General features: G+C 38.1%; 1 protein-coding gene across 1 annotated transcript in view; it reads right to left on the bottom strand.

The window, feature by feature from the left end:
- Positions 1 to 680: 680 nt before the first annotated feature.
- Positions 681 to 16,314, bottom strand: part of lamc1 (laminin, gamma 1) — a 56,738-nt gene continuing 41,104 nt past the window's right edge. The window contains exons 4-28 of the mRNA XM_059563453.1: positions 14,302 to 14,468; positions 12,669 to 12,857; positions 12,377 to 12,494; positions 12,101 to 12,199; positions 10,339 to 10,475; positions 10,075 to 10,197; positions 9,775 to 9,964; positions 9,218 to 9,330; positions 8,845 to 9,066; positions 8,228 to 8,416; positions 7,897 to 8,142; positions 6,879 to 7,032; positions 6,642 to 6,784; positions 6,349 to 6,527; positions 6,098 to 6,254; positions 5,646 to 5,851; positions 5,431 to 5,510; positions 5,201 to 5,338; positions 4,918 to 5,062; positions 4,678 to 4,827; positions 4,009 to 4,123; positions 3,620 to 3,819; positions 3,345 to 3,503; positions 3,161 to 3,260; positions 681 to 2,723 (exon numbers count right to left, since the gene is read on the bottom strand). Of these exons, the coding sequence (XP_059419436.1) occupies positions 2,467 to 2,723; positions 3,161 to 3,260; positions 3,345 to 3,503; positions 3,620 to 3,819; positions 4,009 to 4,123; positions 4,678 to 4,827; positions 4,918 to 5,062; positions 5,201 to 5,338; positions 5,431 to 5,510; positions 5,646 to 5,851; positions 6,098 to 6,254; positions 6,349 to 6,527; positions 6,642 to 6,784; positions 6,879 to 7,032; positions 7,897 to 8,142; positions 8,228 to 8,416; positions 8,845 to 9,066; positions 9,218 to 9,330; positions 9,775 to 9,964; positions 10,075 to 10,197; positions 10,339 to 10,475; positions 12,101 to 12,199; positions 12,377 to 12,494; positions 12,669 to 12,857; positions 14,302 to 14,468 (3,976 nt within the window). The 3' untranslated portion in view covers positions 681 to 2,466. The remainder of the gene's footprint in view (positions 2,724 to 3,160; positions 3,261 to 3,344; positions 3,504 to 3,619; positions 3,820 to 4,008; positions 4,124 to 4,677; positions 4,828 to 4,917; positions 5,063 to 5,200; positions 5,339 to 5,430; positions 5,511 to 5,645; positions 5,852 to 6,097; positions 6,255 to 6,348; positions 6,528 to 6,641; positions 6,785 to 6,878; positions 7,033 to 7,896; positions 8,143 to 8,227; positions 8,417 to 8,844; positions 9,067 to 9,217; positions 9,331 to 9,774; positions 9,965 to 10,074; positions 10,198 to 10,338; positions 10,476 to 12,100; positions 12,200 to 12,376; positions 12,495 to 12,668; positions 12,858 to 14,301; positions 14,469 to 16,314) is intronic.

Raw genomic sequence — 16,314 nt, forward strand, 5'->3', positions numbered from 1 at the left:
TTTTGATCAAAAATTCTATAAAATGTGAAATATAAAATTTTTAAATACTATTTTTATATTTTAATATATTTCAAAATGTAATTTGTTCCTGTGACTGCTATTACTCCAGACTTCAGTGTCACATGATCCTTCAGAAATGATTCCAGTATGATTTGGTGCTCAAAAAAAAATACTTTTTTTGAGAATTGAGAACAGATACTTAATCTTTTGTGGATACCATGAAACCATCCTTGCTTATTAAAAGAAAATTAGAAGAATTTTTTTTTTTTTTTTTTTTTTTTACAGATGGCACACTATTTATATGGGTTTATATTACTATTCACTTCTGCTTTCTAAAAACTGTTAAAAAACCATGTGAATCATGTTAATTATTTTATTCCTTTGGCAGCCCTAGCTTTTAATAATAGGAAATAACTAATATATATATATATATATATATATCTCAGGGAAAGCGATAATAGATCAAATGTGTAACTAATGTAAGTGGCTGCCAAATCCATAAATGAAAAAAGTTAGTTTCATACAGTTTAACATTTATATTTTAGAAGAGAGTTTCCTTGCATGATCGTAATATTTGGTGATTCTTAACTGCAAAAAGTTTGAAACCCACTGTTCTGAGTCACTGAATCACACAAACACTAAAAAAGTAGAAATACGAAGCAGAATCACACATCAGTGAGTCCTGTAATAACCACTGTTTATTATTCAAATGTTATGATTGAATTTACAGTCAAATAGGTAACAAGCAGAGGTGTGTCAGGTCCTTTGGGTGAGTGTTTGTCAATGCCTTGATTAAAACAGAGGGAAGGGAGTCTTTAAAAACCATTACGCTCTCTAGAACCAAAGGACCACATCAAGACTGTGCAGCAAACACATACTCTAACTACAGATCACAAATACTTGATACTTTATAAATTAAAAATACTGTTTTATACATAAACGTGTACGTGTTGCACTTATGTCCACAGTGGTAGAGAGGAGAGGTCTAGATCTAATCTAATGCTTTATAGTGGCACTTTTCATAGTTGAATCTCTCGCTATGCTGGCTGAGGAACCGCTCAATGTAGAAACCAGTAAGACTGTAACTAAAGGAACTATGGATGCGGTAACTGAGAGAAACAAACAGTGAAGTGTTCTAAACCATTATTTGGACTTCAAAAGATCTCTTTAACTTAAGATGCAACGTCCACATTTTTAGAAGATTACGTCCAAGTGTTTAGGCACTAAAAAGATGGTTAGCTAGCAACATGTGATTAAGCTTACCATCTCAAGTAAAGCAAATCATTCCGATAAATATGAAATATTTGAGACATATGTGGATGATTGGGGGTGTGCAAATTAAAGGGCCAAGACATTACGCACCACCATCCGCTGAAAATTAGCCACAAATAAAATACATGATATAGCTATAATGCAACACTGAGCCATGTATACAGGCAAGCGTATTATATTCCACAGAACTTATTATATATATATAAAATTATATATATTATGCAGAAGTTTTGGCTGATTATTTAATTTTTTTTCTCGTGGTGGCTGGTTGGGTCTTGGATTCAAAAATCAGCCGTTCCTGAATCATTTAAGCATATTTACACAAATAACAGTTACTCAACTCTATATTATAATAAAAAAGAAGGAGAAAAAAAAAACATTCACACAAAAATATAACATTTGAAATAATTCTTAGCACCAGTGTATCAGATAAAAGTCTTGCTACGCCAGTGTACAAAGTTGCATAGTGTTGAGTTTTGCTCATGTTAATGTGGTTCGCAGGACACCTTTAATAAGCAGCAGCGTCTGAAACATCTAAACAAACACAAAACTGAAATGTGTCGCAACCATGAAATGTATGAAGTCAGCTGAGCCATGTAGGGACTTTTAGTACTGAACAATTTATATACACATGAACTGAAATACTGTGTTTACGTGTTCGACTCACTCTCAGTACCAAATCTAGCACGAGGGGCGAAGAAGATGTGCATTGCGAACAAATTAAGATTCCTTCACTGTTAGCTTTGAGCAAATAGCGTTACCAATGATTAAGTAGCAAACGTCCTCAAACAAATGTCTTGACTTCTGATTAGGTCGGAATTTTGATTCGGTTGTAAAGACAAGAGAATTGAGAGGAAGAGCTGGAAGTGGTGCAGTCATGAGGGTTCAACTCGAGGCCCCTAACAGCTCATGCACACACAAATACAGACAAACACACACACACACACACACACACGGCCATTTCTCTTCACGTAGCATTAATGCATATCAAAAGATTAAAAGCTGCTTTTGTCTTCTGTTTGTAAAACATGATTTTGAAGAAACGTACAGAAATACAAACAAACAGTAACCTAATAAAAGGAAATAAAATGCAAGTAAAATAATTTGAAACAAAACAAGGCCTGTTTTGGTGGAGAGGGATGCTGATGAACACAGGGAGTGTAAGGCAGCCATTAGCAGTGTGGCGTGGAGAGGTTAAGGCCGCTCCAGAGACGGAGTGTTGAAGCAGCCTTCTGGCAGAGTGTTCTTGATGTCGTTGAGGTTAGAGATGTCCTTTCGAATGTCTTGGATCTGACGGTCGTAGTCGCTGATCATGTCCTCCTGGCTCTTAGCGATGTCGTTCAGCTGCTTCAGCTTCTTGTCCAGCTCACTTCCTGCCATCTTTTCCTTGGCATCTTTCAGAGCGTTTTCGATCTGATTCAGCTTGCTCAGATCCACCTTATCGATGTTGTCTGGAAGAGGAAAAGGTGGTGTTATATTAAGGTGTTTAAGTCGTCACACAATTCACAGAAGTGCATTCTTCTTGCGCAGGAGAACAAGGAAAATAAAATGATCATCAATAACAACAGTGGTATAAGCTAAATATTTTTATTTTTATTTTTATTTCAGTTTAAGCAATTTTAGCAACCCAAACCGCAACATTTATAGTTTCCATTTCATATTTGTATTTTATTTAATCTTTTTTTCAATTACTGTAAACAACTGTGAATAGTTTTAATTTGTTAAAAATGGCAATCACTGAAAAAAACTGAGCTAGAATAAGATTTCATGATAATGCATAACACACATCTTTAAACAGGCATCAAGGAAGGTAGATGAAATCTTTCATGATTTCAATTATTGGTTATGTCTGCCACAAAAAAATGTAATTATTAATCATGTGTCTTACTGAGCTGCTTTAATAACTCATTGATTGTGCCCAGCACTGTCCTGACAGCATTTTTGGCATTTTTGGCGTTGTCCTCAGCTTCTTTAGCGTTATTAGATGCCTGTGAAGGAGAGCAAAGTTAATTCAATGTCTATAATACGATTTGAAAACAAATTGCACACATTTAGTCAAGGCCATAACCCACCATGGCTGCCATCATCATGTCAGCATCTGCTTCAGCTTTCTTCTTCTCTAGCTCTTTCTCAGCAGCTGTGAGCTGGTCCATCATGTTGTTCACCTCTCCATCCAGTTTCATGGTGTCTTCAAAAGCTTTTTCTGCATCTGTCTTTGTCTTTGCTGAACCCTGATTACAAAAAAGGGCAAATCGAATAAAGGCACAGTCTGATAAATCCACAGACATCCCACAACTTTTGTATGATTTATGTTTTTATTATTCTTCATCTGAAACTCAACATGTACCTTCTGCACATCATTAGCTATTTTCTCAGCTTCCTCTGCCTTTGTTTTAGCTTCTTTAGCATCTGCAGCTGCGTTGCCTAAAGCCGCCTCGGCCCGTCGGGTCTTCTCATTAGCTTCATTGATTGTCGCATTGATTTCTGGGATTCGCCTCATGGCATCCTCAGCAGCAGTTTTGTTGTCATTGACTCTCTTGTCAAAATCTGAAAGAAAGACCAATTTTAATAAATACATTTTTAAACACGTATTTACTTTGATGTTTAGATCCTTATTTATTCATCCTCTCTCTCTCTCTCTCTATATATATATATATACATATATATATTAATATTTATTTTAATTTCATCATTATAAATAAAAGGTATTTTACACAGCGACCCAAGACCTCTCACCTCTGAGGTTGTTCAGAATGTCCTGGGCCTCTCGGAAGGTAGAGGTGCCTTTTTTTGCTGCCTCCTCAGCCAAAGCCTTTGCTGCGTCTGCACGAGCCAACAACTGATCAGCCGTCTGAAGGAGTCCGAAGCGGAACGAGAGATGGAAAACACAAGAAAAAATGGTTGAGTCGTTACACTGCTCTCTTCAATGACTTGTCTGGCTACCATTCAGAAGGTGAAGTTTTGCACTTTCATCATGAACATAATTACTTATGAGAATGAATAGCAATACAGTGGGGAAACAAATACGCAATATATTTTAGTCTAAAAGTAATCATGTAAATGCTATTCCTGAAATGCCAACCTTCATCAAACATTGCAAAAATAACTCACACTGCGAGCAGATTTCTTAAGAATAGTGTCATGGTCCAGCTCTTGACATTGAACTCCATCAGATCGGGATGAGACTATGGACTATCGCTTGTCTCTCGTCAGTATCATTTAAGAAACTCCTGTGCCTCGTTGCATGTGTTTGACTCTTACATATCAAATGTGTGAAAGAACTGCTAAACTGAACAGCATCTAAATATTCTCATCATTTCTTCAAAATCTTTAGACTACATGACTGTATTCTGAAAACTAATTCCAAACAAAACAAGTACATTAAAAGTCAAACAGCATTCGTACCTGTTGCTCAGTTTTTCCTTTTTCCAGTAGTTTGCGGACCTCCGTCTCTTTGCCCCTCAGGTCCTCTCTCAGGTCATTGTACTCCTTCTCAGTCTTATCTATTAGTTTGTCCAGGTCTGATGCCTCCTTCTTTATCTTATTGGCCTCATTCTGAGGGAAATTCAAGAGACTGGATTATAGATGCATCCATGCTGATTGTGCAAATTCAGTAAGAATGATAAAACATCATGAAATCAGCACCTCTAATGTTTTGGTGTCGATTCGGGGCAAGCTGGTCAGGTTGGCGTAGATCTTCAAAGCTTTGTTTCCTGCCTCATCTGCTTCAGCTTGTATTTTAGCAGCCTGTTTCTCCAGGTTCTTGGCTAGATCCTTTGCTTCGACATATCTGCGCACATCGAACAGCAATTTAGTTGTAAAGCACGACCAACTGCATTTAAAATGTTTGATACTTTCCTAAAAACAGATGACAAGAATATATTGACAAGACAAGAAAGTTGCATTTAATGTGACGTCCAAGACATACTTCCTGTTGAGTTCATCAATGTCGTTGCTCGTCTTGTTCTCGCCATCGAGCGCCTTCTTCAGCATATTATAGGCCTTAGTGGAAGTGTCATTGGCGTCCCTTGCGATCTTCTCAATCTGATCAGCATCTGCTTTATGTCTGTGCAAAGAGCCATAGAAAAATATTGAATAAAACTGTATTAGGTGGTATGAAAAATCATTATTAGCACAGCGTGAAATACTGTAACTCACCTTTCGGACAGTACGCGGGCTTCTTCTGCCAGAAGTGTCATATTGTTTGGATCTCCAGAGGTTGTGGGTATTTTAATATCCTACAGGAACAGATGATAAGGATAAAAAAAAAAACTGGTAACTAAGAGACATTTTAATGGCCTCCACTACCATTAGCTGAAGGTATTTGTGGGATATTACAGTATTCTCTCTTGGAGGTGTAGTAGAAATCTCACCACTTTACTGATGGCCTCCTTGGCTTTGTTCAGCTCCTCTCTAGCGGTGTTGATCAGGTCCTCTGCGTTGCGGACTCGGTTCCGTGCTCGATCTGCCTGCATTCCTGTGCTGTCCACGGTGATCTTGATGTTCTGCAGTCGGTTCCACTGGTTGTTCAGGGTCTTGTTGATGTTGTTTAGACGGTCCAAAAGGCCTTTATCCACTTCTGCATTATAATAGTTAAAGATAATTAAATTATAATCATGTAAAGTGAAATATATCTGCGCTATTATCAAGTAAAAATATAAGTAATTTTTTTATTTGCCTTTATAAAAAAAAAAAAAATAAATAAAATTTTTTTTTTTATCAATATGATGACCTATTACATTTTTAAAAAAATCTCATTTGTTTTGTGGGGGGCTTTTAAAACTATAAGAAATATTTTGAAACTTGTTACACTGTCAGACAATACCTTTGCTAGCCTGAGCCTCTTGCAGTAAGTCCATTATTGTTTTCTCTGCCTCTTTCAGTCTTTCCTCAAAGGCCTTGTCACTCACTGTATTCTCAGTATTGTCCAGGCTATCAATCAAATTCTGTAGCTCATGGAGCTTCTGTCTCTGCTGGTTCACCTGTAAAGAGAAGAAAAGAAAAATCAGAGGTATAAGAAGTTATCTGCTCTGTTATGAAACAGAAAGTCCGGTGTTCATGAGATGATTCTCCTACCTTGTCTCTGACCAGGCTGTAACAGCTGGGACACTGCTGACAACCTGGTGTGGAGCGGTTGTAGAAGTAGTTCTCCTCACACATGTCGCAGCGAGCTCCCACGAAGCCTTGGCGACACTGACAACGCCCGCTTTCCTTACACTGTGCAGACTCTGAGCCTTCTGGGTCACAGTCACAAGCTGCAAAACCAAACCAATGGTAAATGGAACAAATCTAATATACAAGATCAATTCTAAAGCAATTTTGCATTTAGCAGAACTGCTGTAGAAAGGCAAAAGAGCAGGACACCGTACGTTTGCAACCTGACGAACTGAATCCAAAGAAGTTGACCTCACAGCGCTCACAGTGTTGACCTGTGACCCCTGGCTGACACTCGCATTGGCCTCTAACGATATCACACTGACCGTTTGTGGAGCCGATAGGGTCACAGTTGCATCTGGGGAAACAAATTGAAGGATTCGTTTTAAAAACTTGCAGTTCTGTCGATACTATATCATTAAGAATGAGAGAGAGAGATATAAATCAAATACCGTTCACAGCCCTTGCCGCTCTGAAGGTTGTAGAAACCAGGCTCACACGCACTGCAGTCTCTGTCAATGACATGGGGAAGACACTGACACTGACCCGTCACCTGAGAGCAGGTCGTCTTCCTGTCCACTGTACCGTACGGAGAGCACGAACACGCTGCAGAGGTGGAAAAAGAAAGGTTTCGAAAACAAATGTGTTTTTTGTTTGTTAAAAATACAGTAAAACTGGGAAATATTATTATATTTAAATTACGTTTCTATTTTAAGATGGCAAAGCTGAATTTTCAACGGCTATTACTCTAGACTTCAGTGTCACATGATCCTTCAGAAATCATTCTAATATTGATTTGGTGCTTTTCTAATTATTATCAGTTTTCAAAAACTCTTTGACTAGTTCAGCAGAACAGAATTTATTTCAAAATCATTTGTAACGTAATAAATTGTCTTCATTGCCAATTTAATGCATCCTTGCTAAATAACTTTTGTTATTTTGAATGGTAGTGTATGTTTGTATGTATGTATGTATGTATGTATGTGTGTATATATATATATATATATATATATATACACACACACACACACACACACACACACCGTATTTTCCGGACTATAAGTCACATCAGTCCAAAAATACGCCACAATGAGAAAAAAAAAAAAAACATATATAAGTCGCACTGGACTATAAGTCGCATTTATTTAGAACCAAGAAACAATAGAAAACATTACCGTCCACAGCCGCGCCCTCTTGGGGCTGTAGACGGTAATGTTTTTTCTTGGTTCATTTCTCTCGGTTCATGTCAAATTAATTTTGATAAGTAAGTCGCACCTGACTATAAGTCGCAGCACCAGCCAAACTATGAAAAAAAGTGCGACTTATAGTCCGGAAAATACGGTGTATATATATATATATATATACTTCCTTTAAGCTTGCATGGCCTGTTTTTTATACCTCTATAAGGAAGTATCATGAAATAAACCATTTAAAATGTAATAAAAAAAAATATAAGAAATAAACACTCACATTTGCATTTGTCTGATACATTTGCGGCACGGGCATTGCCGTAGAAACCCTCTTTGCAACGGTCACAGAAGACTCCGGCTGTGTTGTAGATGCACTTGAGGCATTCGCCTGTCTCTCGGTTACAGTTGCCTACAGCATTGGGGTCGATGTTGTTGTTGCAGCTGCAGGCACGGCACGCCCTGACTGGCCCATTTGAACCAAGAGGGTCCCCGAAGAAGCCATCATCACATAATTCACATCTCTTACCTGGAGACAGTTAAAGGTGGAGATCATGTGCTATATTATTTACTATATTGAATCTCCAAACAGACTGAATGCTCAGAGCCTGTACCTGTGGTTCCAATTGGGCAGTTTGTACAGACCACCTCTCTGGTCCTGGGCATCACGGCACACGTGGCACCTGCAGGGCAGGGACAGGGTTCACAGTCTGAAGGAGAGCCGACCGTGGAGTCACCGTAGAACCCGTCCTTACACCTCTCGCAGCTCATGCCGGTGGTGTTGTGCTGGCAGTTACACAATCCTGCAAATTTGAGACAAAGGTACCATGTAATACCATATATCACCACAAGATGGCAACATTTTATAAACACAAAGGAAGAAGTAGCATGTATAGAGGGAATTTTGAGTAACCATTGCATATTTAGAAAAATCCAGAAATATGTATTTGCACAACTCTGTTTTGGCTTGAATCTTAAAATGTAATTTTCGTATTGCTCAAAAGTCTTTTAAGACCTTTATGGGTAAAAAACAAAGTACAGATATTATCTAAAATAAATTTGATTTCAGTGGCTTTCATATTGCATGCATTTAGAGCACATGACCTTCCGTAATGCCCACATTCAGATAATAAATAGTGAAATCAAGATCCAGTCTCCTGAGAGCAGATAAGTAAATTAAATATCAAAACTATGCCAAAGAAATACAAATAAGTCAGTTGTGATGACGAACCTGTCACAGGGTCGCAACTGTCACTGTGTCCGTTGCAGTCGCAGGATTCACAACTGCTAAAGCGGCCCAGCTCAGGTTGGCTCCTCCTAAATCCCAGATCGCACTGCTCACAGTGCTGCCCCACGTAACCCTTAGGACACGTACACCTCTCAACCCAACGAGCAGGAGTTCCAGCGTCACGGCGGGCAGTCACAAGGGACACGTTGTCTAAATAACCGGCACCTACAGCAGAAACATTATTAAGTTAGTTCAAGTATCAGTTAAAATGACCTTAAGAGTCTTGCAACAGTCATTTTCATTTTGTCCTTTCTATTTTGTCTTAAAAGAATGTCTAAAAACACAGCTTTGTGAATTAGTGAATTAGTAGACGTACTACTTGCACTGTAGGTTCCACGAATCATAACCGAAGTCAGATTGTGCAGAAGTTTCTGGAAGTCGGCGTGTTTTATGGTGGGTCTCCAAGGATAGTCAGTTGTGTCATGGAGTCTAAATGAGAAAAGAGATGATGTTTAACATTAGGAGTACATCAGATAAGCTAACCATATGTATAAATCAACTAGTAGAGTGAGATGACTATGAATTCGAAATATATTTTATTTTTATGGAACAATGCATGCAATAAATGTCACCTTATTATGATGAATTTGACGTGCAATTTACAGCATGAACTTAATATTCATAGAAGAATTCTTTTTTTTTTTAAATAAAATATTACTGAATAATGCTGAAAATTCAGCTTTGCCATTACAGGAATAATACATCAAAATATAATAAAAAATGGAAAACAGTTATTTTAAATTGTAATACTATTTCACATTATAAGTGTTTTTGTTGTATTCTTATGTACTTGAATATGTAAATCTTGATAACATTTGTTTTTATTAATTTGACCAGCCCTAGTTTTACTAAACATGAGCTCAAAGACCTCACCTAAACACGAAGGTTTGTGTCTCCTCTCCTGGGTAGGAATTGCCCTGGGCAATAAGTGGCACAGCAACCCGATGGCCGGCCCCCTCCAGCACAACGTCCTCCGCTGAGAGTCGTGCATCATGTCGCTGAATCCTGAAGTTCAGCGTAAGGTTCTGACCATAGCTCAGCAGCTGATCACCAAGAAACTTCTCTACAGTAACAAAAACGAACGAAAAAAAAATCCCAGATGATTAGACCAGTCTTATTCATGAAATCTTCTGTCTCTTTATCATAAAGAGGAAACCATGTCTCCTATTATACCTGGAGCAAGAAAGTAGATGGGGATGTAGTCTTCTGAGATGAGTGAGATCTCTTGAGTGGTGGGTGACCACTGCACAGGAACACTAGAGCCGTCTCTCTTCTGTCCCCTCCAGCCCTCTTCATCTATTCAGTGACACACATTACGAATATTATTCTTTCTCCTTATCACAATCCTTTGTAACTGTGGCCGATTTTGCATTGGCACTAGTATAACTTTAGGAATTAGTATAAACAGAATGTTGACCCTACTGTTTGGATACTTACCCCTGTCGAAGGTGGAGGTAACTTTGTGTATGCTGTAGCCATCAGCACTTTCACACACAGTGGAATGCTGGAAGCAGAAGCATGGAGTACATCCCTGAGGATTCTGGGGGTCCAGATTAAAGTAGCCCAGTTTACACCTGAGAGAAAGAGGCAAGAGTTTATTTGTAATGAGACAGGATGGCTGATAAATTGATTTGTAAAGTTCAGGGACATTTTAATAATTTTAATTACTTCTTGTCCCATGTAAATACAATTATTACTGCAGTTTTATTTATTTCTCTCTTTACATCTTTCAAAACCACCATAAACACGTATGTGGCTGAGAAATACATTTTCAAAATAATAATTTATTTTATTATGAAATATTATTTTAATTATTATAATGATATTTATTTTAATTATTGTCATAGTAATAACAATGACACTTATAATTGAGATTTTAACCATAATTTAGATTTTATGTAACATTTTTCACAAGCACCATTCATACGTCTGTGTATAAAACATTGTCACAAAAGGTGGAGTGAAATGTTTGTTTGTTTTTGTGCAAAGTGCAAGGCAAAAGAAGGTTGGAGAGCTGGGATTATGTAAAAACCATAACGGAAATGGCAAATATTTGGGATGCACTGAATGTTTAAATTAAGGGTGCCAATCAATGAAAAAAAAAACCCATCATATCCTGATTAATCAGCTGAATTAATCCAAATAGACAAATGAGTTGATTACAACACTGAATTGTTGCAATTACTGTACTTTATTGCAATGTTTCTTCCGCACTACCATACAAAAATTTGTGGACAGTAAGTTTTTTTTGTTTTTTTTTAAGAATTTATTACTTTTATTTAGCAAGAGCACATTAAATTGAAAAGTAACTGTAAAGACATGTATAATATAACAAAAGATTTTGATTTCAAATAAATTCTGTTCTCTCGAACATTCCATTCCATTCATCAAATAATCCTGACAAATACATATACCATGGTTTCTACTAAAGTATTACGCGGGACAAAACTGATAACTAAAATAAATATTTGAGCACTAAACCAGCATACTGGAAAGATTTCTGAATACTGCAGAAAATTCAGCTTTGTCATCAAAAGAATCAATTATATTTCAAAATACATTATAAAAATGTTTTACAATATTTTATTTGAATTTGTAATAATATTTTACTGTATTATTAAATAAACACAGCTTTGGTGAGTGTTAAAAGACTCCTTTCAAAACGTTTTGTGTATTTTATTTTAGAAAAATGAATCAGTAAATTACAAACACATAATGAAACATGTAGAGATAGCCCATCAACAGTCAAACAGGCAGAACACCAGGGTCGTTCAACTTTGGTGACTGCAAGTCTGGAGGCCCTACATGGTCTGGCTGAGGGCTCTCAGCTGGGAAACCTGGCCATCCCTGAGCTATTTTCTCTTCCATCTGACACTGAGAGTCCTAATTCAGTTTCTCAGACACACACATGGCCTCAGAGCCTCTGTGTGTCACCCGCATACGGACTTTCCATTAGAAAAACTGTGTAAACGGCAGACGCCCATTTTTAAAATCCTTATAACTGAGCAGGAGCTGAAAAGTGGATGATCTTTATTGGACTTTTGGGACCGTGATGCTCAAGTTAATTCTGTTGATGACTCGTTTCTAATTTGAGCACATATTTAAACAATCTTAGTAATTACAACATTTGTCTTTGTGAACAAGTCAAGTATTGACAACACTAACAGCAGGGGTGTTGCCATTGTGTGTGGAGTCTGACCTGTCACAGTTGAATCCATCCACATTTTCCTTACATTGGCAGCGTCCGGTTTGGACATCACACACCTGCGTGCTTCCGGCTAGATTACAAGAGCAGCGACTGTAGAGGGGAAAGAGGGAGCAAGAAGGTCAAGGAGACGGAATCAACTTTAACAACACTGATTAATGGGTCTGCAAATAACCTTCTCGAAAAGAAAGACAGTTTCTGGGGTCCTTAAAAAGTCATAAAATGTGAGATTGTGTTTCAGGTTGGCGGTTTAAGCCGTGCCAGCTTTACCTGCAGCCTGCCGCACTCATTGTGTGATAACCAGGCTGGCATCTGTCACACTTATCGCCCATCACTCCCGGCTTACAGCTACATCTGCCGGTGATGTCACACTGGGTACCGAGAGAACCTGTAGGTGAAGAACCAGTAAAACAAATGGTTAGGAACTCAAGCTCCAGGGGCACGTTCAAATTTACACCAAAACAAAACGTTAAAAAATTAAACCCTATTGGTTCCCTCACGTCACATAATTTTTCTCCTTGATTAAAGAACAAAACAAAAGTCTGGCTGGTCTGTTACATACCAACAGGGTTGCAGCTGCAGGAGAGACAGCGCTGGCCGGAGGAGTCTCTGTAGTAGTTGTCCAAGCATCGCTCACAGTTCGGCCCATCCGTATTGTCGGCACAGTTGCGGCAGTGCCCTCCATGACCAGTGGCACGATACAACTCCGAATCGAAGTAACATTCACCACTCTTTCCATTACAGTCACAAGCTGAAACAGAGACACATCCTCCAGTCAGAACTTAGACGTAAAAATTCCCTGGGGTGGCATTAATGTGACTATTACGCAGACGATCACATTTGTACATGAAATAAATGCTTGAACAATCTGGAACTGAATTACGCAGATGTGGTTCGGCAATCATCAGGACTTCGAGTAAGATTTCTGCCTCAGCCATTAGTGGACACATTCATGAGAGAGAAGTGGAAATAAGATGATGGACGAGCAGGAGCTGTGTGGGTGTGAGAACTCTAGCTCTCAGGCTGCTGTACATCAGATGTGCACATTAATCATGCATTTCCAGGAAGTGCCTGCATGTATGCATCCAAAGAAGGGGAGGGAGGACCCCAAAAGCCCCTCTTTATATAATATAACGTTAGTTTAAGAAAACAAGTGACTCATTATGGAGGAGGTTAGTCTGTGTGGAAAGACTGCAGTTCTCCATGTACTCATGACGGAGGTCAAACAGCTGGGATTTGGAATCTTCCTACTTATTCCACTGAATGCTGAGAGGACATGGATAGTTAACCTCCAAAATGTGGGAATTCTTTTTTAACTTATTTTCTACCCCATATGTCTTTTCAACTCTGTGCTACTAAATTTAATTTCTTTTTTTTTCTTTTTTTCTGAAATACAAAAGTTGGCAGAAATGACCTTAGTCAGGATTTAAGATTTTGTTTTCCGCAATTGTTAAATAAACTGATTTCCATGCTGGCTCCCAAAAGGACAAATATATCTTAAAAGCATATGATTATTGCCTTCGTTTGAAATGTATACATAAACTTTGAGGAACATAATCTCATAATCTTTTATTTTTTTAAATGAGCTGAATCAGTCACATGACTTCCGAGGACTAATGGTGTGTTAATGACAACAATGATGTATGACACGTCTAAAAACAAAACATTTAATTTAACATGTGTAAATGAGATTCGAGAGCTCTGGTAGAAAAATAGAAGTGAATAACATTTTAACAGTTTAAGATTTCATTTAAAATATCTTCAATAGTGTTCAGAGTATGAATGAAATCTAAGGGGAAGTTGAAAATAACAGCATTTATTTTAAATGTAGATTTTTTTTCTAACACTATAAATGTCTTCACTGTTGATTTTTGATTAATTTAAATCATACTAGCTAAATAAATCTAAGAATTTATTAAAAATTTTTTTACAGATTTTTAAACAAAAGTGTAAATACACGCACATATTTGGAATACAGTGCACAAATCTGTTACAAGTTACAAGATAGAAGGTCATGCTTTTCCTGAAGCTTGGCAGTATAAAAAGGGTCATTTTTATTTATAAAGGTTTGGAATGATATGATGGTGAGTAAATGATCACAATTTGAATTTTTCCATTATATGTAGAAAACCAGTGAAAGCAAAATTAGTCTTTTTTTGAGTAAGAGTTGACTAAACACATAAGACCAAACTTACGCAGACACTCGTTGGCGTTATCAGAGGTGGCTCTCCTCCAGGGACGGTCATTGTAGAAGGGCTTGCACACGTTGCAGTTTGGTCCCTCTGTGTTGTGTTTGCAGTTACACACCAGCTTGCTGCGCTCGTTCTTCACACACTCGCTGGCGTGGCCGTTACACTTGCACCTGGGTGGTGAGGGAGAAGGTAACAGACCGGTCAGGTGCAAAAGGGCCACCACACAATGATAGGGCACACTTACTGTATGAGTACACATCCTGCCGTTGTTGTGCGTAACACAAACCAAGCAGACACAAACGTGCCGCAAAGCTGTTCAAACACAGAGCTCTGATGATGTTTGCTGAGCCTATCACTGAAGCGTCACTGCACCTTTGTTTTGAGATTGAGTAGCTGATGTCGGTTTCTTTATTCTGCCCATCCTTTGATACAGCGGGTGAGAATATGCAGTAATACAGTTTACAATGGGTGTGTGTATGTGTGTTCACTACTGTGTGTGTGCACTTGGATGGGTTAAATGCAGAGCACAAATTCCGAGTATGTTTTCTATGAGTGTACGCACAGTGACCGATGCCAGGTGGCACGACAGAGCACCCCTCACATAGTTTTCCATTACATCACATTATTTTGTCCCAAATTATTGTTAACGTACATAATGACTTCAGCCTATGTTGGAAGATTGTGTATTGTGCATTTTCAGTAAAACGTTTGCCTCTGTACCTCGTATAAAGTCTGTATATTTCATATAGAGAGCTTTAATAATATAGATCACACTTCTCTTTTTTAAAACTTCTAACTCATTGATGCTACTTCCATTCTTGAATTGAACTTTTGCCTGTTTGGTGATTAGATTAACTGTTTTAGACTACAGTATTGAACTATACATGATGCGTCTGATGTGTGATACCCATGAGTTATCCAAGAAGCAGTGCTGTGCTTGGCGTTCAGTTTGTGCCCCGCCTTTCGGCCTGAAGAATTGAATCGATTTGCAACAAAATAGAACAGTTTGAGCCTGACAGTTCCATAATATTATATAATTTTTTAAACATTATGTATATGTAATTATATATTAACATTATTTATATATTATTTATAATATATTTCCTGCTTGGCAAACTAATATGGAATAAATTCTGAGATATGCATTGAAAAAGTCAATGATTAAATAATATGCTCAAACGACTGGCTACTGTTACTTTCTAGAACCATCTATTTGCTCCCACTTAATAAACTGTATAACATTTATTAAAAGTGTCAGTGGCTTTAACTTTGATTTCTGTTTTTCACAACTTTGCGAGAATTCTCTTTAAAGTGGGCTTAGCTTTTTCCCCTTTTTGTTTTTTTTTTGCATAAATTAAAAGTGCAACTTGGAAACTAGTTCTAAATCTTCACTGCAAAAATCAATTCAGTGTCATAGTTTAGGCACAAAAACTTGTCCTCAACTCCACATGTCATGGCGAGCACACGAACGAACGCAACGAACATTTTCACCAACAAAGACACCTTGACAGAGGACTCAGGACAAAAGAGGGCTTGTGCAGGTAAAGCCACCTCTTGCACATTGTCTCAGGTGATCCTTGGCAAAGCCTCATGGAAAAGGTGACGTGAAGAATCATAACTTGGAGGATGTGCACTCATCGGACGTGCATTTTCCATAATACTAATATACTGTATATTTATCACGGATACAATAAAACTCCCAGGATGCTACGTGTATGTCGATCAGATCACTTGAGGAACATACGGCTGTCCGTGAGCACTGATGTTGAAGCTGGACAGGAAACCCAACGGCTATAAGGCAGCAGGTTTAAATGAGTCTCAGTCTCGTTCAGTTCCCTTTCCAGACTCTCTGCCCGCCCCATTCCAGTTCCACTGCGCTCTATAATCCAGCACTCCCAGGCAGGAATGTAGGGAATGTGGGCTGTGTAATGGAAATCTGCTCCACATTTCAAACAGTTTAAGGTGAAAAGACATGCAATCCTGCACCTAGAGATGTTTCACACTTGCTCGACAGCG

This window comes from Carassius carassius, chromosome 12 (genome assembly GCF_963082965.1).
Source record: "Carassius carassius chromosome 12, fCarCar2.1, whole genome shotgun sequence".
Classification (NCBI taxonomy): domain Eukaryota; kingdom Metazoa; phylum Chordata; class Actinopteri; order Cypriniformes; family Cyprinidae; genus Carassius; species Carassius carassius.